At 42.4% G+C, this 26,711-nt stretch overlaps 1 protein-coding gene and 1 long non-coding RNA gene across 10 annotated transcripts; one reads left to right on the top strand and one right to left on the bottom strand.

The window, feature by feature from the left end:
* Positions 1-1,325: 1,325 nt before the first annotated feature.
* On the top strand, positions 1,326-12,536 carry ZC4H2 (zinc finger C4H2-type containing). 2 transcript variants are annotated; one of them, XM_074882603.1, is made up of 5 exons: positions 1,326-1,648; positions 7,234-7,405; positions 8,646-8,818; positions 9,966-10,128; positions 11,268-12,536. In XM_074882603.1, exons 1-5 carry the CDS (start codon positions 1,596-1,598, stop codon positions 11,379-11,381), a joined length of 675 nt encoding a protein of 224 aa, XP_074738704.1. In that variant the 5' UTR covers positions 1,326-1,595; the 3' UTR covers positions 11,382-12,536. The 2 variants fall into 2 exon arrangements, with proteins under 2 accessions (XP_074738704.1, XP_074738703.1); XM_074882602.1 differs by having other exon boundaries at positions 1,485-1,648; positions 6,422-7,405.
* Positions 2,938-26,711, bottom strand: LOC141949242 (uncharacterized). Of its 8 annotated transcripts, none has more exons than XR_012630708.1 (7): positions 26,433-26,709; positions 25,659-25,801; positions 19,782-19,882; positions 17,736-17,851; positions 14,038-14,257; positions 4,873-4,977; positions 2,938-2,975 (listed from the first exon to the last, which is right to left on the bottom strand). It is a non-coding gene; the product is annotated as an uncharacterized LOC141949242 (long non-coding RNA). The 8 variants fall into 8 exon arrangements; XR_012630705.1 differs by lacking the exons at positions 2,938-2,975; positions 4,873-4,977 and adding exons at positions 8,659-8,786; positions 9,452-9,556; XR_012630706.1 differs by lacking the exons at positions 2,938-2,975; positions 4,873-4,977 and adding an exon at positions 8,956-9,556 and having other exon boundaries at positions 26,433-26,704.

The following is a 26,711-nucleotide window of genomic DNA, read 5'->3' as shown; positions in this document are numbered from 1 at the left end:
TGACCTAGTGGATTATTTGCTATGATGGCTCCTCTAATACCTTTTTCACACTGAAAGGCTATTCTTATTATTACGAGCTACAACTATACCATCCTATTTGCTTAGTGCTGGAGCCAGAGCACAACACCCTGATGGCTCACACTGTCTGCTTATTACCTCATACTGCAGTTTACTAGCTTTCCAGGCACAGATACTCATACATGAGGGGGACCACTTGCCCTTCAGTCTGCAACTGTAGATACAACTGGCTCAAGGCGTTCAGTTCCGCAACCATAAGCCCTAACTCAAGCAGATCTACCACATGCCATGTAAATATGGTCACACTGTCTTGCATTCAGCCATCTTCTGTGTTCCCCAAAACTCTTACTATTTTCATTGCTCTTCTCTGCATTCTATTTTTATTTTTCACCTCCTTTTCAGAGCCCCAGACCAGACACCAGCAGATTTGATCAGTGCTGAGCAGAGGTTAGGTACTTCCAGTGCCTTCCATATAACATTTCTGTAATATATTCCAGAATAATTGACCTGTTCTCATCAGCCTCACACTACTGACTGATGAGTGGTCCGCTATATTCGCTAAGACTATGGTACTGCTCTTTGTGCATTTGTAACACACAGAAGTTTATGTTTCAGAATCTGATTTCCCTACCGACTGTCTAGATCTTGAGCTTAACATTCATTCAAATGTGCTGACCCTTCAGCCCAGCATGATCATCAGAGCTGGTAAACCCCAACAAACAGGTGAAGGATCACGAATTTACACTGTGGATCCCTTAGGACAGATCCTGGAAGAGACTTTCCAAAGTGTTGAGATACAACTGTTTTTTTCATAACTTAAAACATAGTACTTAGTGCATTACAGAAGCTGAAGGAAAATAATTACCTGGCTGAGGAAAGACAGTGAGTCTATTCATCAATCTTTGTGAAGTGCTCTGATATTTTTGGCTAGAATGTCCACAGAAAGACAAATGGTCACTTTCCTCAATCCAACAGTTTTATTTACATTCAGTTTTTCTTTTCCACAGTTACAAGTGCTATGTATAGTAGCAGAAATAAAAAAGAAAAACCTAAGGAACAAAATATGTCTTTTCCGAACTCCAGACACAGTCACATCACTCAGAGCATCTAGTAGAAAACAGCATGGTAGTAATAATGGCTACGGCATACCTTTGTATCAAAGTTTTTAATCAAAATCGTGAGCTCATGCAGCAGTCTCTTAGTGCGTAGTCGATGATTTTAACGAAATGCTAAACAATTCACAGATCTCAGGAGGAAGCCTCTGCGCTTTTTGCACTCCTAACAACCTTTGACATAATGAGGTGTGACAAATCGATTTAAAATGTAGTTGCAGGAAGAAGGCCAGGAAAGCTCTGCTCTGCCTTGTGGGTGTTGTGGTCCTCCTGCCGTCTCTCTGCCGAGGCAGCGGCGGGCAGCCGGACTTCAAGTCCCAGAGCTCCCACTGGCGCTGCCGCACAGGCTCAGAGCTCGAACGCTTGGAGGGGGTGACTACATTGTGTCTATTGTACGGTTTTTTCTTTCCCCCCCCCCTGGCATTTTGTCCATTTCACGGGAGGTTTAAATCGGGAGTGAAAAGCATGGCAGATGAGCAAGAAATTATGTGCAAACTCGAGAGCATCAAGGAGATCAGGTATGTTTGCTTTGTGCCGCATCAGCTACATGAAGCAGCTTTTTCCTCGGGGGAGCGGAGGAGTTGCATCTATCTGAAAGTAGCTATTGTGCTACCGAGGGAAAGAAAACCACGCAGGGCTTTATGATAAGAGCTGAAAATACGTTTTTCTAAGTAGGCTGGGAGCATCTGCTGCTGGGAATCGCCGCTGGAATGCGCAGTGAGGGGCGACAATGGTCGTGCCTTTCCAGAGAATTAGCCCTGAGTGGGAACACGAGAAGGAAGAGCGCGCGGGTGGGAAGGACGCGGCGGCCCCGCGCAGCGGGCGGAGTGGTGTCGGGCCGCGGGTGGTTTTTTTTAAGCCCTTGAATTATTATTTCTCATTCCTGAGGCTCTCCGTCACAAACCTATTATTTTGCCCCCCTCGCTCCCCGGCAGGAGCCTTGACGGGCTGGGGACGGAAGGGGATGCACGAAGAGCGGAGTACGGCGCCGACGGGCGAGGAACGGCGCGGACAAGCGCAGGCGCGGAGACCCGCGGGAGCGGCCGCCCCCCGCGGTCAGGGTGCGCGGTCCGGGCCCGGCGTTACGCGGGGGCTGTGCGCTGAATTTGGGCGCGTTACGCGCGCGGCGCAGCTCCGCCGGCGCTCGGCTGGATCTTCCCGCCCGGCCTTCCCGCTTGCGCGGGGGCGGAGAGGAAGCCCCGCGGAGGGCTCCCCGCCCCCGGCTTCTGGCCACCGCCCCGAGGCGGCAGGCCGGGCGGCCAGCGCGGGGGGGCAGGGCCTTGCGGGAGCGAGGGCGGGGACCCACCGGCCCGGGCCTGCCGCGGGGGTTCGTGCCCGGGTCCCCCGCACGGCGAGCGGCGGGACGCGGTGGAGCGGGGGGCGCTGAGCGGCTCCGTGCGCGCCCACCCCGGCGGCTCGTCAGGGAGCGCATCGCCGCTTAGGCTTAGGACGGTGGTTTTCAGGATGGGGCCGGAGCCGTCCGTGTCAGTGGGAATTCGTGCAGCGGAAAGCCGGGACACGTTACAGAGAAACTGGGGGCCGCGATTGTGGAGCTGTCAGCGAGGCGCCAGGCAGGCCGACCCCAAAGCCGTGAGAACTGTTCTGGGACCGGGCAGCTGGCGAGGGGCTGTCGGGGAGAGAGGCCGGGGAGAAAGGTGCTGCCACCGGCTGTGCCTGCGGGTGGTCACGGAGACTTCTGGCCGGTAACGGCACCTCCAAGAAGCACACTTTACCCACGGGAGAGGTGGATCGGGCAGCGGCGTACGGGCCTCGGCCGCCTTCACACGATACCACAGGGCTGAAGAGAGATCCAGCAAAAATAGTTGTGTGTCCATCATCCCAAAACTATTTGTAGAAAGAAATGGGACAAGACATTGAAGAGCAATGCTTTTCTTCTCAACTGTTAGGCAGGCTCTGTTTTAAAATACAGATCTAAATATGGCCTACTGCAGTTTGTGGTCCAATTATCATAACACTTAATTTAAATATCTCATTAAATAATCTTTTCGGAGAGACTGATATCCTGTATCTGGAAATTTATGGCACATTCAGTTTTCTGAGAATATATTCAAAGGTGATACATAAACTGTAATTAAGACATTTTTGCTGTTTGTGGCATAAGGTACTGTCAAGGTGACGTTACTAGCTTTAGTGTACGATGAAGTATCAAGAAAGTTGCTTGAAGATATTTTAAATAAAGAATCAGCATCAAAAAGTTAATCCTACTTGCAACATTGATGTCAATTTTGAGTTGCCTTTAACAAAATCTGATCAAGTAAACCTATGTTTTCATCCCTGATCTTTTAAAAGGAGCTTGCATTCTATGAAGAATTTATTTCAAAATAAACATGAGAATTTCTTATGTTTACAGACACACATTTGATAGATTTGGCCAGCTTTATTTTAATTTGCATTCCATGTATTATTCTACTGGAAGAGAGGAAAAAAGCCCTCACAATCAAAATCAAAGAAATTGCCCATTCTCTGTCACTCATTAAAGGCAGCTCAGCTGGGTTTTTGCAGGGATTCTGGAGTATGATTTTGAAGACCTGTATCTGTATCTATAGATATATACATATAATTTGTAGTCAAATAGAATACTGCAGTCAGTAAATGTATGTATATGCCCACAATCCAAACACATCTGCACATGCTTATTTATATGCATCAAGTAATTCCACAGAAATAACCCCAGTCATAAAATTAAACAAATGCCTAAAGATTCAATCTCTGTTCTGACTGGGACGAGATAAAAGAGAATGAGAGTGAACTTAACTGATGACAGATGCTAGTTTCACTGCTTAATGCCCTACTGGGATGCACTTATCAACTACTGTTATCAATGCAGTGTAAGAACTTAAATAGAAGGGAAAAGAATATGAGGGCAGAATTCATCAGGCAATCTAAAAATCACACGGTTTCTGTTTTAAAATATTACTGCATGTTGCCTGATGCTGTTGTAACAGGAAGAATTCTAATTTGTGTGCACTTTTTCTTTCCTAATATCAAAATCTAATCATTTGGACTAAAACAATCCCCTGTAACTCATTTGTTGTAGCAATTTGGTAGAGCAAGGCAGCCAGTGACTAGTAACAGTGAAGAAACTGATCTATTTCCATTGTCTTAGGTGAACGCATGCCATAAATACAAGAGAGGAAATGGAGGAAACTGGGGACAAATAACTCCCAGTTTCAGTAATCAAAGCTGCCATGACTAAATAAATATTTTAAGTAAATGGGAACAATGAGACTTGATGAAAACAGGGGTAGATGGTTGGATGGTACTTTTTAGTGAGCTATTGCCACATTTAAAATGGAAGGTAAAGAGGATCTCTTTTACTGGTTTAAGTCCAATATTTACATTTAAACTAGTATATGCCATTGTATAGTAAATGACAGAACACCTTCAGTGACATTAAAGATTACACTGTTGTAGTTATGTACTTGAATTCTATCTACATCCAGTCTTCTGCACTTCATTCATAAAACTTTTACTAGTTGACTTATTATTTCATCAGCTATTTTTTACTCTTAATGGTGAGATACGGACTTTTCCAAACTTGGAATGACTGTGTACCTTTTAAAATAAGTATACGCTCACAGGTATACAATTCGTCTTTCCTACAATAAACATACTATATGAAACAAGGTCAACTCTATGGTGAGCTGCAGCAGAGATACAACAATCATACTTACCAAGTAAATTTTATGAAATTTGGTTTTAAGTATGTTTTCCACAATACCTGTGAATGTCTCTGAGTGACCTCTGACGTGCCCTTGTAATTGGCTTTTTCTGTATCTGTTTTTGGTCTGGTATTTCTATTCTCAACAGTCATGGGTTGCAATCACTGGGAATAATGCAAGGCAGAATTTAGTCTTACTTTGTTCTAAGGAAAGAAGCAGCAGTCCCTCTGACCTTCAATTTTTTTTATTGTTCTGTTTTAAATCTCCTTCATTCATATTATCCCTACCAGGCAGCTCATTTCTCAATACATATTGAAGAAGTTATTTATGATACCGTTTTTATCTCTTGCAGCTTTATAAACTCCTGAAGTGAGAGAGGGAGGAACCCTGGTCACATTACTGGCTATAATACTTGGAATACATAGCCATAATTAGTTGGCCCAGGGACCAACTCTCCTTTCTGCCACGCTCTTCAGCAAATGGTGGAAGCCCATTGTGCCAGTGACATCTCACGCACTCAGGAAAAGGTTACCAAAACTAGGTGCACAGGCAGATACTGAACTCACAAAGACTGATTTGGAAACAGAAACAAGGGGACTGAGAGGAGGACTCACAGGCACAACGTCAGAGCCTCCCTAAGAGGGATGGTGACAGAGGGTGAGCTTCAGGCAAATGAAAGCAAGAATAAAATTTATACAGACACCTGCCATATACTTGAAAGAGTCCTCAGGCTAGCTTTAAAATTTCTTTGTCTTTGGGAACTTTGATTGGAGAGAAAACAGTAACTCTCTTAAAGTGCAGGATATATATATTCTCCTATTCTTACAAGTATCATATAGAATAACACTGAGATAAACCATCCATTCCTCAGTGCTGTGGGAGCAGTTTCCCCTTGGGGACTGGGTATGGGAACAGTTTGTAAAGGGAACAAATGTCCCACAGAGGTTTAGGAATCCCCTTTCCTAGAAGCAGGTAAAAGACTAGTTCCCATCTGGGGGGCTCAGTGCCTTCTGCCCCCATTAAAAATATCAGACCCATGTTGCTTGCTTCAATGAGAGCAAGTCTGGGCCTAAGTGAGAAGGGAAGTCACACACCCAGTTCTAGGATCGAGGTGAAATCCCTATTCTGGGATTTCACTGCTAATCTGGTAGGCAGCTTCCTATAATCTACAGACTGTATTCTATAGTCAGCTTTGCTGCTTACAGTGAATTTGAATCAAACTCACCCCACTTTGCGTTGGGATAGGAACAGGATATTTAAACGTGAATGCAAACATTTTCTTCCCCATCTCCCTCTTACATCATGCCTATAGGAACTCTACTGTGTTATTTAGTGGTGCACTTGGAAACCTATATGGATCTATTTGTACTAGGTGTTAGGTGACTGAAAAGGAATGCTACATCCTTGTTTCACACAAGCTACAGCAAGGAGTTCTGGAACTCTTGATTGCATGCCTGAAGTGTGACATTGCAGCCTCTTGTTAGAAACATTTAAGTGTTACTGGCACATTGGTGCCATATTCTAACTTCCAGTACAGAAAAAATAACTAAGGCCTCTTCATTAACTAAATCGCAGGACCAAGAACAGTTTGTTTGTTCTGTTCAACAGCTTGGACAAGTGTTGAATCACAACAGCAGTAGGCTGTTCTGCTGCTTAAAACTGATGACTGAAACTCACACTCCTTGATTATTATAAGCTTTGAAGAGAAATAAGGACTCAGTATCTAAACATCTTTGCTATGGAATTACAGATTGGCACAAATGAAAAAAAAAAAACCAGAATGCAAGGTATGGGCAGAAACATTTACAAATATGTGACGGATACCAGATCTCAGCAAAGAACCAAAAGAATGCAGAGTTACTTGCAAGTGGGATGTGGATGGCCAGTGTAATTTGAGTTTTTACTATTCTGTTATGTCATTGCTCTGAAATTTTCTTTAACCTGATGTTGAAGTTAGTGTTTTAGCAGTTCAAATTACTGTCCACATAGTTTTAGTCAGTGTATATGACACTATAATGCCCCTCCAAGTCATTTCACATTTCTCAGAATCCTGTGCTAAACCTCCTAGATTTTCTGGATTTCTCTGTTTTGGAACTAGGGTTTAATTTGAGTTAACAGATGCAGTAGAACTCTTGGTACAAATTCTCTGATTCTACAGTAACTGTTAAAGTCTGACAATGTTCTGTGAATTTCATAATTCAGTATAAGAATTCTCATAGCACTGAAAAGCTCAGCAAAAGAGCTGGGATTAGAATTCAGTTCTTTCATTGCACTTCATCCTTTCTCACGCTTAGTCTCACCCTTGTCTATTACTGCTATACCTTCCTCCATCTATTCACCTATACAGTGGCACCTCACTAAAATATGTTGCAGTGACTTACTGTCATCTCTCTGTATTTTTAATTATCACTGGGATCCAGGAATAAGACTTTGCAGATGGAAAAAATAAAGGCACGACTAAAAGCAGAATTTGAAGCCCTGGAGTCTGAGGAGAGGCACCTGAAAGAATACAAACAGGAAATGGACCTGCTGCTGCAAGAGAAGATGGCCCATGTGGAGGAGCTGCGTCTGATCCATGCTGATATTAATGTGGTATGCAACAGCCCAGCTGCAGACAACCTAAGTCACAGTTGTATTATGACTCATTCCACAGGTTGTGGAATTGTGCACATCAGTGAAGCATTTCTGGTTCAATAATCTGGATCCTACAAAGGATCCTCCTAGGATCCTACACAGAGTGCAAAGTAAATTTACCTCAGGATAATTGTTTTTTCCTGTCTGTGTTGGGCAGGGTATTTTGTAATGTTGCATAGTAAGCATTTGCACCCAGAGGACAGAGAACCAAGCCCATTGTAGCCACAACTTTACCAGCAGCCACAGTAACACCACTCTGGCAGTGCCATAGAAAACTTTTCTTCCTGTTAGTCTTTTCTCATTTAGCACCTGGAAACAGAAACTTTGGCAGCTAGGTGGGACTTTTGATTGGAGGTTTTTGAAAGAAAAGAGATTCTAAGAAAAATGTATTTGTTAAGTTCTTAAGGAAGAGCTGACCTTGATCACTGAGTGGAACCACCAAACATTAAGAAGCACCAGCCTGAAGGAGTTAATACAAATAAAACAATTTGTAGAAGATTAGCAAATTAGGGGGCTAAATGGGGAATGTATTTTTAAACCTGCAGTTTTTACGTCATGTTAGAGCACTTACATGACTGTACAGTGCCTTCTAGCTCTGAAGGTATCTGTGCTTTGCACCAGAAGAAAAAAGCTCCCCCGTTGTAAACAAGTACAAGCTACATACTGGATGTGCAGACTGCATTTATTTATCACTTGAAATGTCTGTTCCCCTACCCAGCTGCATAACCTCAGTCTCTGTTTCATCCTTCCCTCTTTCCTGTCAGTTTGTCTTTTTCTCTGCTGCTTTTCCCATTTACTGCAGTAAGAGAAGCAGGAACCTTTCCTTAGCTTGTTTGTTAACTTCTAACCATCAGTGTTCAGGTATCTTAGAAACACAGAAAATTAGTTTAATTTTGTCCCTTGATAGTTTTCCACAGCTGCTCACTTGCTGACTCATCTGTAGACGGTCTACCTTTTTCTGTTGTTCAGTTCATATATGGCCTTTTTTAAATGAAAATGCATCTTGTATGTCACTTTCAGTTCCTTCTTCCTTGCCCAGTTTTCATCCTCCCAGCATCTTAACTCTTTTACTATTGCATTGTCTCAAATCTCTTCCAGCTTTAGTAAGAAAAATCTCTTCTTTCTGATAGTCTCTTGCTCAATCAGAGAGCCACTGAAGGGACAGTTCTTTAAAAGCGTGCCTATTCTCCCATTTCAGATGGAGAATACTATCAAGCAGTCTGAGAACGACCTCAACAAGCTCTTGGAATCTACTCGTCGCCTGCATGAGGAGTACAAACCCCTGAAGGAGCATGTAGATGCTTTGCGAATGACTCTGGGATTGCAGAGGCTGCCAGATCTGTGTGAGGAGGAAGAGAAACTGTCCCTTGAGTAAGTCTCCAAAGCAAGCATCATCTGGCTTTACACCTTCTCTAGATTCTACTGGTTATTCTGTCATTTTACTTTTGTTGGTAGGTGGAAGCACAAACTTAAAAGCTAAGCATGAAAAACAAAAGTTAACAAAAAAGGGATGTGGGAGCACATATATTTGATAACATTCAGTCTGAATTTGTTGGAAGTTAAATTTAGATTATTCCAAGCTGCAAACTCTACATATGACATGCAAAATTCAAGGGTGGTTGGTTCTCTAGATTTTTACACCATATGCTGCTTTTTCTAGCAACTTTTTTCTTCCTGAAAATATTTTTTTTTGCTTGTTTAGCAAGCAGAGGTAGGAGGCACTACAAGAAAGGGATACAAAACAAGTATTCTTCAGTTGGTTTGTGCTACTGCTAGTCAGAATTTTACTTTCTGCTGCATGCACATGGCAGTGGCATTTAGCCATACACCTATGACTGTCAGCAAGTAAGTTTACCATAGATGTGGAATAGATTGGGATAATAAATTAGAGTTTCATTTTTAGATATAACCTAGGTGGGGGACAGAATTAGCTACTATTCAAAGAACAGTGTCCTTTGTTTAACAGATGAGTTTTAAATGCAAATGATGTTTTAAGAAACTTACTTTTAATACCCAGCACATTTGGCATCATTTTCACAGACACACAGTTTTCAACATTTCTTTTGTATTTCTTCAGAAATGCTGTTTTCCATTCCAAGCACCTTCACACTACAAAGAATGTATTAATCTGTTGCATACAAAAGTTATTCACTTTAACAGAATAAAATGTGAAAACTAAATTGTGCATTGTTAAAACATAAAAGGTGCATCTAAAGCTGTTAAAGATCAAATATATATGTTGTCCACTTTCCATCCTATTAGATTTATATCCAGTTGTACATCAAGGTATCTTAGGAGCTGACAATCTGGAATCTGGCTGAAGTGTAGAAATGCAGAGGAAAATACCACCAATTCTATTTATGAACTAGTCCAAGTGGTGTCTAAGTGTAGGCAATTTGACTCTAGTGGAGGAACATGACAGTGAAATGCAACCCATTATATATTCACAGAAAATATCCTTTACAAACTAATGGAAAACTCCAGAAGATGTTTATACTTTTGTTTTTATTTTGTCTAGCTACTTTGAAAAGCAGAAAGCGGAATGGCAGACAGAACCACAGGAGCCTCCCATCCCAGAGTCTCTGGCTGCAGCTGCAGCGGCTGCCCAACAGCTGCAAGTGGCAAGGAAACAAGATACCAGACAGACAGCAACTTTCAGACAGCAGCCACCTCCCATGAAGGTCAGGAGATGGAATGCGGCTGGGTTTTCTCTTTTGTCACTGGATTTGTTTATTAAGTTGATCAATATTTATGAAGAGGAAAAATGATGTGTCCTGATTCCGATTCTTCTTGCAGTGGTTCAAATCAAGAGCAACCCCAGTAGATATAAAGCAGTAGCACCAGTCATCAAGTGTTAAGGACAAGGCTCTGTATTATTTGACTCCTTTTCAGCTTAAGAGTCTCCATCAGCAGAGATAGAGGCATTTCCCACTCCTCTTGTGTTTCATGTGGGAGAAAGGCGTGTAAGAAAAAAAAATGCTGGGCTAAAGAAAAACTAATAGCTGCGAGTTAATCCCAAATGGATTCAAATTCGAAGTAATGCACATATTTTATGAGGGAGTGTAATCACTGATGGTACAATTACCAGGAAAGGTGATTGTTTCTGCTTTTCTTGGCATCTTCAATTGGATTAATTTAACCTAACCACAGGCACTTAAGTGACAGTTTTACTCAGCTCCTTCTGTAGTCAGTAAAAAGAGCTAAGTAATTCCATAGGGGTATTTATCCCACCCAAGTTCCAGAGATTCACTGACTAAGGAGGCAAACTGATGTAGGTATACTCCGTAGTTATGTACTTGCTATCTGGAGTTAGGCCATCAAAAAGCCTTTCTGAATGTAATATGCTTCAGTTAAATGGAAGTTAAAGGGCTTAGTATGGAGCAAAAGGGCAGAGTTCTGCATCTTGTGTTAAATACGTGGAATCCATCTAACCTGCTTGAACGCTCCTGCCTTGAATTCTATGACATCACAGTTAGCCTTCACTGTAACTTCTCTGACTCAGTGAGCTATTACACATGTAAACATCCTTAAAAGATGTGGAACATTTAACACAAAATAGAATTTAATGTTAGTTACTGATACATGCCTGAACCATGGGTCTGCTGAACTGTAGTTTCAATTCAATGAGATACTCTCGTGTTTCGGTTGAAGTTACTGTACAGAGACCTGGATTGTATAGAATGTCACACTGGTTTGCCTTTGAAGGCAAGAAGCCTTAGCTATTTTTTTCTGTACCGTAACTTAGAATATGATACTCAATAACCAGTGTAACAATGACACTTAAACCTTTGTAATAAGAGGCTGTAATGTCACATTTCAGGCATGTTTATCATGTCACCAACAAATTCATCGGAATGCGCCCATATGTCCACTCTGCAAAGCAAAGAGCCGATCTCGGAATCCCAAAAAGCCCAAGAGGAAACAGGATGAATGAAGCCCAGAAGATTGACAAGCAAACACGTGATCTATTCCAGTACCCTTCCAGTAAAACTGCAAATGTGGCCAGACTTTACTGAAGTGCAGACTCAAGTATGACCGACCCCTTGTTTTCTATTTAATGCAATGTAAGCACAATGTTCCTGTTCTGTCTTAATTTCCTTCCAGTCCTTAGGATTTGGTTTTAGGAAAGTAAGTATTACTGGTGCTACAGTTTAACATTCCAGTCATTCCATCATTTGGACTTCTAAACAACATGGAATTCTTATGCAGATATCCTAAATGCCAGGCTGTTCCTATTGGCCAAATGTGATTACCACAAACGCTTTTATGTCCTCTTTTTACAAACAGATGTTACTAAAAGATTATTCTGCTTTCTCCTGGTAACAGGAGACTATCTGAAGTACTGAAATAGCAGGCTGTCTGTTTTTGTTTCACCGAAGAACAATTTCTTTTCCAAGCTAGTAAGACTGCATAGGTCTGGGCATCCAATAGAGCTCTTTTTATACAGGGGAAAAAAGAGAAATTTGTTATACAGGAAATCAGTGCATTAAGGACACACACGAGTTCTGATTTACTGGGATTTGATTGTACCATTCCATCAACCTTGACAAAATTTGGAAGGGGGATCAAGTTGCTGGCTGTGTATGAATTTCTAAAAATGATGTAATTTGTGATGCTTTAACATCTTAATACGGTATTACTTTCAGCAGTCAGAAGACTGATTGACTTAAGTACAAGGCTCAGATGAAGTGTATTAATGGTCCTCCTAGGCTCTGTGGCTAATCAGCCTGTGGTTCTCTAGGAAACATGCATGGAAGATCCCAAATCTCTACGCACACAGACTGCAACACAAGCCATTCTGCACATCTTCTATTCCTGGTTTCTACAGCCAGAATCTCCCTTGGCAGACATATCCTCCACTGGAGGACAGGAGAGTTTAGTAACATGTACCAGGAGCAGTATCAACTAAAAATTATGTATTTCACCAGAACTGCCTGGCTTTGGTGTCATCGTCCTCCCTCAACCCAGACTTCCCATTTTTGTATCTTTTAATAGGTCATTTTCAAGTAAGATTTATTTCAGCCCAGGTTTTTTTTCTTGCTCTGTATGTGTGCCAAAAGAACCTTTACTAAAGGATCCTTTAGACTGCTCCCTGTATCCGTGTCTTCCTTTTGTTTCACACTATGTAACAACAGTTCCTCCAGTGGGGACAATGGCAGTGACCCAGCTACAGAACCGAGGCTTAAAACTTACCTCTAATCCCAGTTTTGTCACCACCTTTGCTGTCTAAATTGATCTCAACTATTAAACATTCTTTTCACTAACTTCAGGAGGCAGGGACCACCTCTGTACATTCTCTCTTTAGCCCAGGTTTTCTTCTACTGTTATGCTAGAATGGTTATATTGAGAACTTTGCCTGTTAAATAGGAAGAACAGGGAAGCCCCAAGTCTCTGGTCAGAACTTTGCCAAATGCTGGGGACTGTACGAAGCCACATAAACCAATTTTGCTGGCCAAATCACATACGTTGCCATTGATTTCCCAACTCTGTCACAAAGTACATGAGTATTTTATTGAATATAGTCCTATAATTCATGCCAAGTTCAGTTGATATTCTCCCATTTTAATGTTTCATAGCTAAACATCTGTCAACAGCAGAGACAAAATGTGGACCATGCGGTCCTGAAAATATGTGAAGAGCAGTAAATTCTGTTAGCTGAATAACTGGGATTCAGTCTCTGTGAGACAGCAATAATGGAGGTCAGTAGCCTGACCCCATGCTCCAAATGGCAGTAGTGCACTACCTCTCGCCATGCAGGTTTCCTAACACAAATACTGGATTCTACTTTTAAATGTCAGAGCGGCCACATGCTGTGTGCCCTGGTCAGAGCAATTCCTACTGAGTTTAAGGGAAGATGCACAGAGTTAAAGGACAGTATGTGGACTCCCCCAGAGTGCGTGCATGAGAGCAGCATACTTTGATGACAGCCATAGATAATTTTAAAAAGTAGTGACAGTGGAGAATGGGCGAATGGTCTGCAATGAAGTAGCATGAATAGAAGGATATATTTGTAGAAACTTCGACTTACAGTTCTGAAATAGGGTTAGTCGTGGCTGCTTTCACTTCACTGTTACATTGCCAGGTTCCTTCTTTCTTGCGAGATCTCTAGAGCTCTGAAGTATGCTTAAGGAGGCACCATTTACTAATTTAGCATGGCAGTTTTGTATTTTTACTTTTTTAAACTAGTTTCTTGTGCCCTTGTGTTTAACAATGTTTTTTAAAAAGAAAAGATGTGAATATGACATACTGTATTTGTGTCAATCACATACTGGCGTTTACAAATCTTTTTCCACATCCTTTACAAAGTTCTGCCACATGAATAGCGTGCATTGCTGAGAATGAGTCTAACTGAATAAGAGTCAACAGTGTGTCCTGGCAGCCTAAAGTGCCAACCATGTCCTGGGGTGCATTGAGCATAACACAGCTAGCCAGTCAAGGCAGGTGATTATCCCATTCTACGCTGCACTGGTGCGGCCTCGAGTGCTGTGTGTAGTTTTGGATGCCTCAATGTAAGAAGGACATCAAACTACTAAGGGTGTGTCCAGAGGAGGACGACCAAGATGGTGAAAGGTCTTGAGGGCAAGACTTACAAGGAGCAGCCAAGGTCACTTGGTTTGTTCAGTTTGGAGAAGAGAAGGCTGATGGGGAACCTCATTGCAGTCTACAACTTCCTCATGGAGGGGGCAGAGGAGGGGGAGGTGCTGATCTCTCTCTGGTGACCAGCAACAGGACACGAGGAAAAGATTCTTCACTGAGAGGGTGGTCAGTCACAGGAACAGGCTCCCCAGGGAAGCAGTCACAGCACCAAGCCTGCCAGAGTTCAAGGAGAGTCTGGATGACACTCTAGTCATATGGTTTAGTGTTAGGTAGTCCTGCAAAGAGCAGGGAGTGGGACTTGATGATCCTTGTGGGTCCCTTCCAACTCCAGATATTCTACAATTCTAGTTATTAGAAGACACTTTTATATTACTAAAGTGCGGTTTAACCCTGGCTTTGTCATTCCCTTTCCAATGGGTATTGAAGTGACAACAAAAATCACTGGATTGTTACAGATGGTTTTCAGGGTCTATTCCTGGTTCCTTACTTGCCTCAAAGGATAATCCTGTTGTTCTGCAACCAAATGGCAAAAAACCCCAAAACACAAGCTTCTCCCCTTGCCCCCCACCTTAAACTCATGCTAAAAGGATATGAACACTCTACTGTGTCTAAAGGCTTTGCTACAGAAATCTTCGTACCCAAGCTGGGGTAGATCAGTTGTTCAAACTTTAGTGCCAAGGACCCCATTAACTATAAAGAAAATGTAAGTCAAATTTTAATACTTGCACTTCCTGAATTCAGGTTTAGTTTTCTGAACAGGACACTGACTGAACCTGCCCATGGCTTCAAGTTACAGAATCTAATTTTGAAAGAATAGCTGTTGATGTGTTACTCTAAATAGCAGGCTATTCAAGAAATTAAGACTTTAACAGCACTTTAAATAAAGTGCTTTCCTTTATTCTACAGTTTTCTAATTCCTCTGACATAGGTTTTCATTTTAGCATTTAGGTATTTTAGCAATATCTGGTGCTTTCACTGGTTTCTGTGTTTTAAATATTTCACTCCAGTGTCCAGTAGGAGTAACAGTGTGCTACCTGTTTAATTTGTCTGTACAGTCCTTTTTAATAAATTGTTTGTTTCATGTCATGCTTTCTTCCTGCAGAGTATTTTCACATCTGTTATTTGCTTATGCTCCTGAGAAGCAGCCATATCCCAAAAGGCAAAACCCAGCGCTCTAATTTTACAGGATTCAATTAGCCACAATTCTGTTATACCTTTACAGAAACTTTATGGAGGCAAATATGGGGAAATATCTGTTCTAATGAGCTTTAGAAAATAGAAAGGAAAAAGAGAAAGAAAGACAGGTTTTAAACCTAGCCAAACTTCTCAGTCACATGTCTGGAACACAAACCTCTGTGTGCTTAAGCTCCAAGATTTCTGCATCTGCCTAAGAGTTATAGAAATGGTGCCTAATTCCCCAAACCAAAGTGCTTCTGAAACAAACCTATCCTCTGCTACCACTGGCTACTAACACTGAAACTGGACAGTTTGCAGCATAAAAATGCCTAAGTTATACTTGTAGGTGTCCAGTTATGAAACTCAAACAGACCCAGAAAAATAACAAGGAAATTGTGTCCCTCTGCTGCAGTTCAACCACTGAAAGCTCTGACTGGGGCATTTATTTCAGTTTGTGACAGATTCACAGAGCTTCAGCTTGAACTACTTCCGAGTCAATTTAAACTAATTCAAAACAAACCACTCTTAAGTGGGAACAAGTCTTGCTCAGAAAGGTTTCAGTTTAAAGAAGAGTGTCACATCCAACACCTTCTGTCAGGTGCTAGATTGCCAAGAAGCCAAAACCCAGATGTATTCCTCACAGCTCTTTACTACTGAGGAACCTTGTTTTGTTTTGCTTTCTAAAGTTAAACTGAAAGCGGCAAGAGACATGATTCCCTCCCTGATTTAAGGTAGGAGATAGGTGTCTTCCGAAGAGTCCTGCTTTGCCATTAGGAGATTTTATCTTCTGCTAGTGCTTGCTAGAAGTTACTTTTCTCAAACTGGTGACTGAGGAGCTTATGGGAGCACTCCCTAACCCAGCTGGGTCAGGAAAGCCCATATATGATGTACACTGCCAGCAGAGGTAACCTACTGCATGGTAATGAAAACAGTTATGAGAAATAACCTACTTCATTGGCATACCTGTATTCAGAGAAGAATGTCTGTCCCAGACCCAGAGCTCAGAACCTGAGCTTGGTTAAATATAAGCAGCATGATTTTTTTCCATAGGTAGTCTTCAACCACAAGACCTAACGACTGCCCCGATCTTCCTTTGTACCATGACAGCCATCCCAAGATAAAAAAATAAATTATTTTGACTTCTGTTGACTTTGTTTACTACTACCTGAATTGTTCAAACTTTGAAACATTCTCCACTAATCTGTTCATCCAGATGCTCTTTCCAGTTCCTTAATCCTAACCCCAGCTGTAACATTACTTATAACATTAGTCACAAAGCTACTGCACTGACTCACACCTTCCCAAGAATTAACCCTGAAATATTCCCTATAACAATGAGCTCCCAAACCCCTGATCTTCCTAACTCAAATATTAAAGTGTAGTATTAAAAATCACCTAATATATTTCAAGGGGAAGGGGGGAGCACTGGAGCACCTAAGCCTTAAATCTACTCCTTAAAAATTTCTACTATTGTGCTCTTCAGCTTTCATTCTCCCTAACCTTACTCTAACTTCCCTCTCTTCCCAGAAACCAATAATAGACAGAGTGACAGACCAGTGATATCTACTTATTTGTGACCCACTAAAGATCTTCAGTTTCTTGCAGTACTTGAGTTTTCCTACTTATTCTGTCCCACTGTCTAATTCTTTGTTCTTTGCCCTCCTTTATTTGGCACTGTTTTATATGTTTGTCACCAAGACAAAATTGTCCTATCTGTGTAACGGTAACTGAATCTCACGATGAGGAGGGAAAGAGAATACTGGAAATAACAGCTTTTTTTAGCTGTGGTCAAAATGGCAATTTGTATGGAGAGCTATTTAAAAGACTCATTTTCTGAATGGAAACAGAGCTTTAGAAGGGCTTTTTTTTTGTTCCCGATACACACAAACTTCTATCACAGGATAGACATTACATGTATGTAGTTAGAAGAGATTTCTTACATAGGTTTTCTCTAAGAGGTCTGCAGCATCTCAGTTCTGTTAGTCTGTTATTCTGATCAAGCAGACAGACTGAAGTTGCATTTCCAATGGTTTAAGCTTCAAAATTATTTCCACTTAACATAAACATCATTAAATACATGGTCTCATGGGTGATACAAACCTTATTTAATTCAGCCAAACACAAGTACAGTCATCTGTGTTGAAGCTCTGAGTAATGGATGAAAACGGTACATTTCTGTATTCAATCTCCTGGAAAACTACCACCCTCTGCATCCTTATTTCCATCTTTTTTCCCCTCATATATCTAAAGAGATCCCCAAATAGCCTCTGATTTTCAGACAAATGTCATCATTCTTTGGTTTTTCATTCCTATTTGTAAGAGAATAATAAAAACTAAAAAGTTTGAACCAATGAGCAAACTTGGTTCTGTCACAGCTCCAAGCAGCTTCTGGTGTTCTTTTGCTCAGTACTCCCTCTCAAACTTTCATACAGAAACACTTCACCCACCTTTCAATGCTTTGCTGCCTAGAAGGGTGACAGCACTTAACCAGTTTCCTGCTGTTTTTAATTATTACCTTTTTGATACGTCTCCTATACTTAGACGCTTGCCTCAAAGAAAATGACTGAAATGAATTACTGTATTACTATGTCCAGCTGCTTCTCTTCAAGTGTCCCCCTTTGGAGGATTACCCTGCAAAACAAAGCAAAAAGAATGTTGAGACCAATTAGACTATCATACTTTCAGAGCACTTCTTCAAAGCTTTCATGTGATTGATGGAATAACCTCTCATTACACAAAGCTACACAATTCCATTACTGAAGACTAAATAGTTTGCTTTAGGTTAACTGCTTGGTGTATTCTGTTGTTCTTGGTTTAGTTTTCCTTTGTTTATTTGATTTGGTTTTAAAGCTTTACGTGTGCTCCATGATCTGCTGGACCAGAGCGACAGTCATCTATAGTTCCTCCTGCTTTTACAACACTTCCGATATTTAAAGTTGGTAATTAATAGTGCCCATTATCCCATCAGCTGGAGTAACACATTTCTCCTTCCCTAAGGATGTGCTGAAAACCCACGCTGTGTCCTGCACCATGGATGAGATTTCCCATAGCCCTTCAGTGTTCTCTTTGGTTTTTTCTGTCCCTTTTATTTTCTTAGGCCATTCCTTAGCTTAAAATTTTATCTTCATGTTCTCTTCAGGATTTTGCACTGTGATACTATTCCAGACTGGGCACTTAGAGAGTTATATAGACAGAGTGTTCTGAAAGATAGCTTAGAAGAAAAGGAGACAGAAAAAACAAACAAGCAAACATTCTCTATGCATCCACCCATTGTCTCGTTCACCAAAAGATGCTGAAAATTCCTTTTTCTCCAATAGGAAAAAAGGGAATTTTTAGGGGTGAGGGGAAGACAGATCACATGTAATACCCATTAGAAAACAGAAAACAGAAACAGAAATCAGTGTTTTTTATTAGTAAAACCAAGCTGTTACAATTAACAGCAGGTAACTACATGGGGAGCTGGGGGAAGGGTTAGGGGCTGGTGGGGGGTTTTGAGGTTAGCAGTGGATATGGGACTGGTGGGCACATCGAGGCAGGTGTGGGGCTTAGAGCTTTTGGGGGACAGGGTGGGGGGAGTGCCAAGGTCACTACTACAACATGACCCCTGCCCTCCCCCACCTCTGAACCTCCCCAACACAATCACTGGTTGCATGTCCAGGTGCATCCACCAGTCCAAACGTTCTCAGCCCACACCAGCCTCCCCAGGTGGCACATCACCCACAGACCAGGCCCCAGACCACCCACCGGCCTGCAGTGATGGTCAAGGAGCGGCTGACCAGCTGCCAGCCTGCAGCGTCCCGCTTGCCCCCACCTCTGCCTCGCACGGGGACACCCCCCTTTTCCTTCCCAACACGGTGCAGGTGTCCCACCCCTCGTCCCCACTGACTGACCAAACAGTCCCTGCACCCAGTGTAACCCTCCCCAAACCTGGCAGCCGCCTCAGGCACCCGGGGAGTATTCCGAGCAACTCACTGCTACCCTGAGCTGCCAAATGCATTGCAAAGTTAGACAAAGAGCTGTAAGTCAAACTGATGTGCACAAGAGTCACAGACTTTCACACAGTCACAAAGGCACTTGGTACTAGTGCCAAAGGAAACACAGAAATTAATTACCCTCGGGGTTATAGACTTATGCCATTTTAAAACAAAAGAAATAGATAGATAGTCCCACCTGCCCACCCCCTTCAAAAGAAAATAACTGAAGGACACGGATAATCTTGGTAAAAGAATGGGAAAAACAAATGCATGCTGCGCATGATGCCTGGAACACACTCTTTAGTCAGCAGAGAAACCCCAAAGTATATGACCACCCCAAAGGCGTACCTTCTTGGCACCACAACGTTGCCTATATGTAAGCACACTGCCTCTCCCTACTATAATGGCATCCAATACCAGCAAGGACATTGTGAAAAAATTTAAGAAACTACAGTATTTACCAGAAACGTTTCCAACACATGAAGAAAACTATTTAGGGTGAGAATAACAGGGTGTGCAACTAGAATGAATACTCTGCACAAAGGCTTGAGCTGACCAGGGACTCTTGGGGCGTAGCACATACTTACTGACTGTGAAGCCTATTTTCAGAGTATAAATTCTCCTGGTCTGACTGAACACAGTTGTGGCATACAGTACAGCAAAGAAATATTGAGCTTTGGGTGCAAGCCTGGAGTAAAAGAAAAGCACACATTGATGACAAATAAGAACTTACAAGCCCTATGGAATTCAGCCACATTCTTCTTGATTTACTGCCTATTTAAGTATACAAATTCTGGAATTCTCTACTAGTTTATTTTTCCAAAACTGCTGATGCAAGAATGAAATGCATGTCAAAAAGACACAGCACAACTGCTTTGCTCTATAAATTACTGGTGCTCTACGCTGCACAGTTACAGTGCTACATTCTTGCTTAGAATTCATGTCAAAACAGCATTATAAAGTAGACTATAATTCTGAACCTGGGTATAAGAGATCCTGGTTTGCAGTCAGTTGAAATGCAGCATTCTTGCCAATAATCCATTGCAGAGATCAGCAGCTATATGGTGGCTGCCACACTTCCTGTGGGTTAACCCCTGCAGGCAGCTAAGCCCCACACAGCCAGTTGCTCACCCCCTCACCCCAGCAGGACGGGGAAAAAAATTGTAAGGGTAAAAGTGAGAAAACTTGTGGGTTGAGATGAAGACAGTTTAATAAGTGAAGGAAACAGTGTGTGCGAGCAAAGCAAACTAAGGAATTAATTCACCACCTCCCATCAACCAGGATGATGATGATGATGTAATCAAGTTCAAGATGGTTAGGACACAGGAATGATGTGGCTTAAGAAATGATGAGGTAGTGCCAAGCACGTGGGGAAACATTAGGCAAAACAGAGACATGGTCAACATGATTTCAGTGGGTCAACTACAAAAGTATCTGTAGATTTTCTAATACTGAAACCCTTAAAAGAGATTCACTAGGCAGCAACTGCCAAAAATCTATGAACAACGTATTTCATAAGTACATCTAAACTTCTGTCATGAGATATAACCTCCCCCATATCCTTCACCTCCAAAAAAACCCTTACCATAAATTTATTTTCACCTTTAGACAGCACACCTGTGACAAAGTAGATTTTTTTCCTAGTTGTTCTACAACTTGATGCAATAGCTTTGGCTAGGAATGGTGATAACTCAGTAAGTAATTTACAAATCATGAATATCTTCCTTGTTCAGGAATGACTTGCACTAGCACTGTACACCACCATTTCTACATGAAATCTGAACATAGAAATATGTTGCAACAATACTGAGAAAAGATAACAACATTTTATCTGTGACAACATAATAAAACATTTCAGATATCCATGGCATCAGATAACTTTCATTAGAAATGACAAAACTTGTTCTTAGTTCGAGTGTTGAGCTGTCAAAATCACAACTCTACAGAAAAAAATAAAACCAAACCAAACAATACACAAAACATCATGAGTATTTTCCCAGAGTTATCCTAGAAATGTTACAAACCACAGTAGGGTATTTGTTTCTCCTCCAGAAGGTTACAACCACATAAAGAGATACTGACTTTAATCACTGCTTTATTCAGCTTGTTGTTCAAATTAGAGCGTATTAAAGTAAAACAAATTATTGGAGGGGGATGAGGAAAAAAGTAAAGGGTGGTAAGGATAAGAGTGACCAACTAAGTATTTCTGCAAGGACATAACATAAATTAATATATAAACATGAGGAGTGGTTGTAACACCTTAAACAAAACACGTTGATCAAAGAGAACAGGTCACTACTACGGTAACAACGAGAGATGCAAGCAGCTGAAATACATGTCTGAGATATGCACCATTCTGGTAGTAAGGCATAGTAGCACTTCACAGTAACACAAAGACACGTAACTGCGTGAACTATTCTGATGTGAAATTTGGATGAGTTTGGATATAATCCTTATCCCCTGGCTTGACACTGTACCTAGGAAATTAAGCAGCAAAGAAAATACATCAGGCCTAACCCTGCTATCTGCTTTAACAAGACCAGTTAAAGATAAGCTTTCTCTCTGAACTCTAGTACTCATCACTAACAGAAACTATACTAACCTTGACAGACATTCACCTAACCTGGTTTATAAATGTGTTTTTCTAGTAGAAACCACTCAGTGACTATCCGAGACACTTCTAGAAAAACTGCTCTTTAAGTAAGAGAACACTGTTCTACCATCACAGGTGACTCGGCATCACCCTCCATCTCAAAAACTTCTCAAGAACTTCCTGCTTGTACTCTCTAGCAATGAATGCTGTAAAGGTAAAACAAAGAGAACAATTTATACTTTGCAGTATACTATTTGGTGTGGGAGAAGGGGAGGAGGAAGCAATGAAATTTGTGGGAGCTTTGTCACCAAACCAACCAGAGCAATTAATTCTAGAACAGACAGCAGGGATTTAACATAAACTGTCTCTCCAGAAGAACACCACCTATTAAAACAGTCATAGTAGTAATTCAAGTCATGTGCATACTGGTCAATTCTACATCTTATTAGCCCAAAATAAACATGAAAATGCCACAGAACACCGATCTTGTCTAAAACTGCCACAAACTGTAGCAATACAGTTTCAGTCCAGTTTCTTTAACTCTACCAGTACAATTTTCTACAGAAAGAGGGAAGATGAGTCATTCAGTATATCAGCCATTCATTTGCCCTCACTCCCTCATGTACTCAACGAAAACTTTCTAATGTGCATTTTCAGTGCTTCTTCCCTCAGGATTCTTTTCTCAGAAAACTTCAAAATTATCATCATGAAATATCAGCCAAAACTGTTGTGTAGTCAACTAAAAGCATATCAGAAATAACAATACAATTTGTATTACTGTTAAGTCACAAATAAAGCTCCTCTTTCTCAACACAAAGAGCTTAGAAAACAACGTATCACAATCGCAAAGCAATGGCAAAACTCAGTTGCAAGTTTTGCAGGTCTTAGATGATGGCTTCATGGCATATTCTTTTCCCTTCATCTGAAAAGCTGCTATGAGCTGAGAGTAATATTACCATATAACAAACTGATATATATTTACACAGTCCTTCAAGAATACAGAAGGCATTTGACAACTCTCTTGCCCCAGAACCATTGACAGGAATCACTGGCAACAGCACAGTGGCCTGGAAGCACCACACATGCACTGACAGCCTGATCCAACCACTCTAAGCCCTGTGTACCAGGGTTCTGGATATGAGACAAGAAATCACTATTTTTCAGGTGAGCATAGTGGAACTAGGGACAAAAAGAAAAGCATATTGCACTGAAACCATTCTTATGGTTCAGCACTTTCTGGTGGCTGAGAAACATGATCTGAACACAATGCCAGGACCAGACCCAAAGGCAAGGCACACACTAACAACATGGAGGAAACCTGGATGGAGCACCTGCATTATGTCATGTTTATTTCCACAATGAAAAGTTTTCCCTTAAATGCTCATACATATGCAAAGGTGAAGATGCATACAAGACGCGGGGCTCAGATGAACAGTGACAAGACAACCGTTGTGTAACATTTCTCACTCAACAGTAGGCAGTTTGCTTAGGTCACACATTCTGTGATTTTATGATTAAGACAGAAGTTCTAGAGTTGGCCCCACACAGAACTAAGTCAGATATACCACAATTTAGTAGTTCATTTGCAGTTTCTTGCAAACACACCTATAAGTTTTTCCAAGACCAGCACAGTGGAATAACCACATGTCAAGCAGCATTCATACTAGTGAGTACCGAGAGAGAGGCACGCACACTGAATAACACCCTTAAGTTTAGATATTGCAAAGGCCTTATCTAGCACACAGCACATGAGAAAAACACCTTGGGACACCTCTGTAACATTCTGGTCAGAGTCCAGGACATTTCAGAAATGGATCATCAAGGAACCCAACGCAATCCTGTTAAAGCAATCCTCCATAAGCCAACCGAGCAGTCATTCAGAAATTCCTTTAAGGTGGACATTAAGCCTACTGAATTCTGACTCCAGTGACACAAAACCCGTATTGCTGAAAAAAAGCATAGAGCACACACACGAAGAAGAGACCTAACTTGGCCTCTGCAACCTCAAATAACATCCTGCTGTGACAGGAGTCATTAGAAAAGCTAAGCACTGGCACCCAAGAAAGCTTACTTCAGCCCTGTTTGCTGACAAAGGGTCAGCTTGTGCTCATTATTCCTTAGAGTTACAAGAGTGGAAAAAAACAGAAAATAATCATGTTACCTGAGAACCGAAATTTGAACAGTAAGTTTCCCATACTGCAAAGATGGTCGAAGTAAAAAAACACACGATAAACCAGCAACTTCAAAGTCAATCACAAAAGAAAGTATTTTAAGCAGAGCCCGGTCAGTAACTTATGGTACAAGTCAGAACACATAATCATGTAATAAATCCATAAGACCTTAACAGACCTTTCACCTCTATTACAGAATCTGTATTACTCTGGAAACAACTTCTTGTGGAAGTGTATATAAAGCACTTACTCTCTGCACTAACTTTAGATTTTTAATTCCTCAAAACCCCAGCATAACTGTTAACACAGCATCACTGTGAGGCATGCAGCTTGACAAAAACAACACTGTTTGGAGTTGGAATTGAGGACCCAAAGTCAGTGCAGTGTATGACACACACTCACCTTCTGAAGTCTTAATTCCTTCCTTCACAAACTTCCTGGCAGTTTCTAAGAAGAAACAGGAGAATTCTCGTAACACTGAAAGGAATTTTAGAATTCACTGTCACCCACCTGGCTCTTCAAGATCAAGGCTAAAGTAATTTTTGACATTTGCCTTTCACTTGGCAGACATGTTTTCAACCTGTACTTTCAATCACTTCCAAGGGATCCATTTCTATTGCTGCTGCCTTTGATGCACCTGCAACCCCATCTGCAGAGTGAACTCTTTTTCTGTTGGGAATTCTCTAGGCAAGGGACAGAAACTGGAACAAGCCTGGGACCTTCTTACAGCACCTTCCTGAACTGCTCTGCATTTGTTTCTGCTTCAGGGCCCCTCTGCTCCTCTGAGAAATGCACCATGGAATACTGTTATTCCTGGCTCAATCTCCCACCATATGTGTAAAGGCTCCTACTCCACCTTTGCACTTTTACTACTCTCAGTCTTTCAGGGCTCTCTTTTTGACCAGCTCCTTTCTCCTTCCCCTCTCACCTTGCACACATGAACTCACCACTTCTACTCCTCTACTGCAAAGTCCCTACCAGGCAACTCTACATCCCTTTCTTTGAGTGAATTTCACATCTATGTCTCAGTTTGGGCACTGCAGCATAAGCTGAGATTCTTTCTTCTCAAAGTCTTCGGTTTCCCAGTTTCTGTTCATAAGTCCATCAAATAAACAGCGCAAAGAAGGCTGTACCCAATGCCAGTAACTCACAGCATGAACTCGACTGATGCACTCACATCATAGTGACAAAGCTGCACAAACAAATAAGTGAAACATACCCTTCTTTACTCCACTTGTAATAAAGAAATCTTCAGAAAACAAAACAGCCTGATGAGATTCTATTCTGGAGTCTTATTACACATCACAGCAGAACAAGACTGAAGATAATATTGTGCATCAGGAGAAAGCTATATGGACCAAGCTGGAAAACCAGCTGTCAGAATTACCTACACTAAAGTGAGTGGTACAGTTAAAACTCAAACAGGCAGGTGTCAACATCCAGACTTTCTTTTTTCACAGAAGACATTCATACATTACTGATATAATCCAAAATATTTTCATAAATAGGTAGCTTTGAGGCTTTTGCTGAGCTTCCTGCTCTCTGCTTTCTACCCGCCACAGATTCCCTGTCTACAAGGCAATCATGACATTAGTCTCTCCAGAGAGAACAGCAAGCTTCTGAAAGCAATCAGGTTACACTGCAAAGCACACAGAAAAATAGCTATTGAGAACTATGTGTCACAATTAAAGAAAACCCACCTTTTCCAATTTGCATAGCTTTTCAGTGGACTGAAAGTCATCTATCTTCTCAGGTATTTCAGTACCTACTCCACCCTAAATATCAGACGGGGTGGGGAACCAGCATACAACTTCACCTCAGGGTCACTTGGAGATTCTTATACCTAGAAAAAAATAAAACACAGAATTCAGAGCTCACGAAAAATTACAACTATTCACCGAGAGGCTGACCCAAGTATTGGGCAATAAGGGAGAGCCAGTGGTCCAGGGCACCACAGGAGGAGCATAAGACAATGTAAATCCAGGGCTCTATTAGAAGTTCCCTTGAAGCGTCTGTTTTGAACCTTACTAACGAAGTTCACCGAACGACATGAGCAGAGCGGAAACAGAACGCTGCTCCGACAGAAACACCCCGTGCAGGGCCTCAGCCAGACTGACCAGACAGCCCCAGTTCCGGCTGCAGAGCCCCGCCGCACTCCCCGGGCGATCTCCGGCCCAAGGCCCGAGCGGCGACCCCGCCGCCGGGAAAGGCGAGCGCCGCAGGCAGGGCGAGGCGGCGGCCGCTGCCTCGCAGCTCCGTGCCTCCCGAGGGCCCCGCAGGTACCGCGCGGCTCCACGCCTCGCCGCCACCGCGGCCCACACGCAGCCACCAGTCCAGCCGCGGATCCCACCGGGTTGCCGAAACGCCATCGAGATCGCTCGTCTGCAGAACAGCGCCGGCGCGCCCCGGAACTGGGCGGCGGCGGCCCCGGGCTGGGAGGGCATGCGAGCACAGGGGGGCGGCCCTGCACGCACCGCACTTGACGGTGGCCGGGTTCGGGTTGCGCTCGTCGCCCGCCAGACCACCGCGACGACGCAGCCGCCACCGAGGGAGGCCCCGGTGCCCTCGCTGGGGCTCCGCAGCAGAGCCACCCACCGAAGGAGAAGAACCGCGCACCAGATATGGCGGGAAGGTGCTTCCGGCAATGACGCCACCACGGCACGGACGGACTCAGCGTCCGGGGCAGCGGCCGCTGCTTGACCCCGCGGGCACCACGCGCGGGCCGGCGACCTGCGGGCCGACGCACGCGCAGC

The sequence above is a fragment of the Strix uralensis genome, chromosome 13 (genome assembly GCF_047716275.1).
Source record: "Strix uralensis isolate ZFMK-TIS-50842 chromosome 13, bStrUra1, whole genome shotgun sequence".
Classification (NCBI taxonomy): Eukaryota; Metazoa; Chordata; class Aves; order Strigiformes; family Strigidae; genus Strix; species Strix uralensis.
This window is presented reverse-complemented; position numbering and strand designations above follow the sequence as displayed.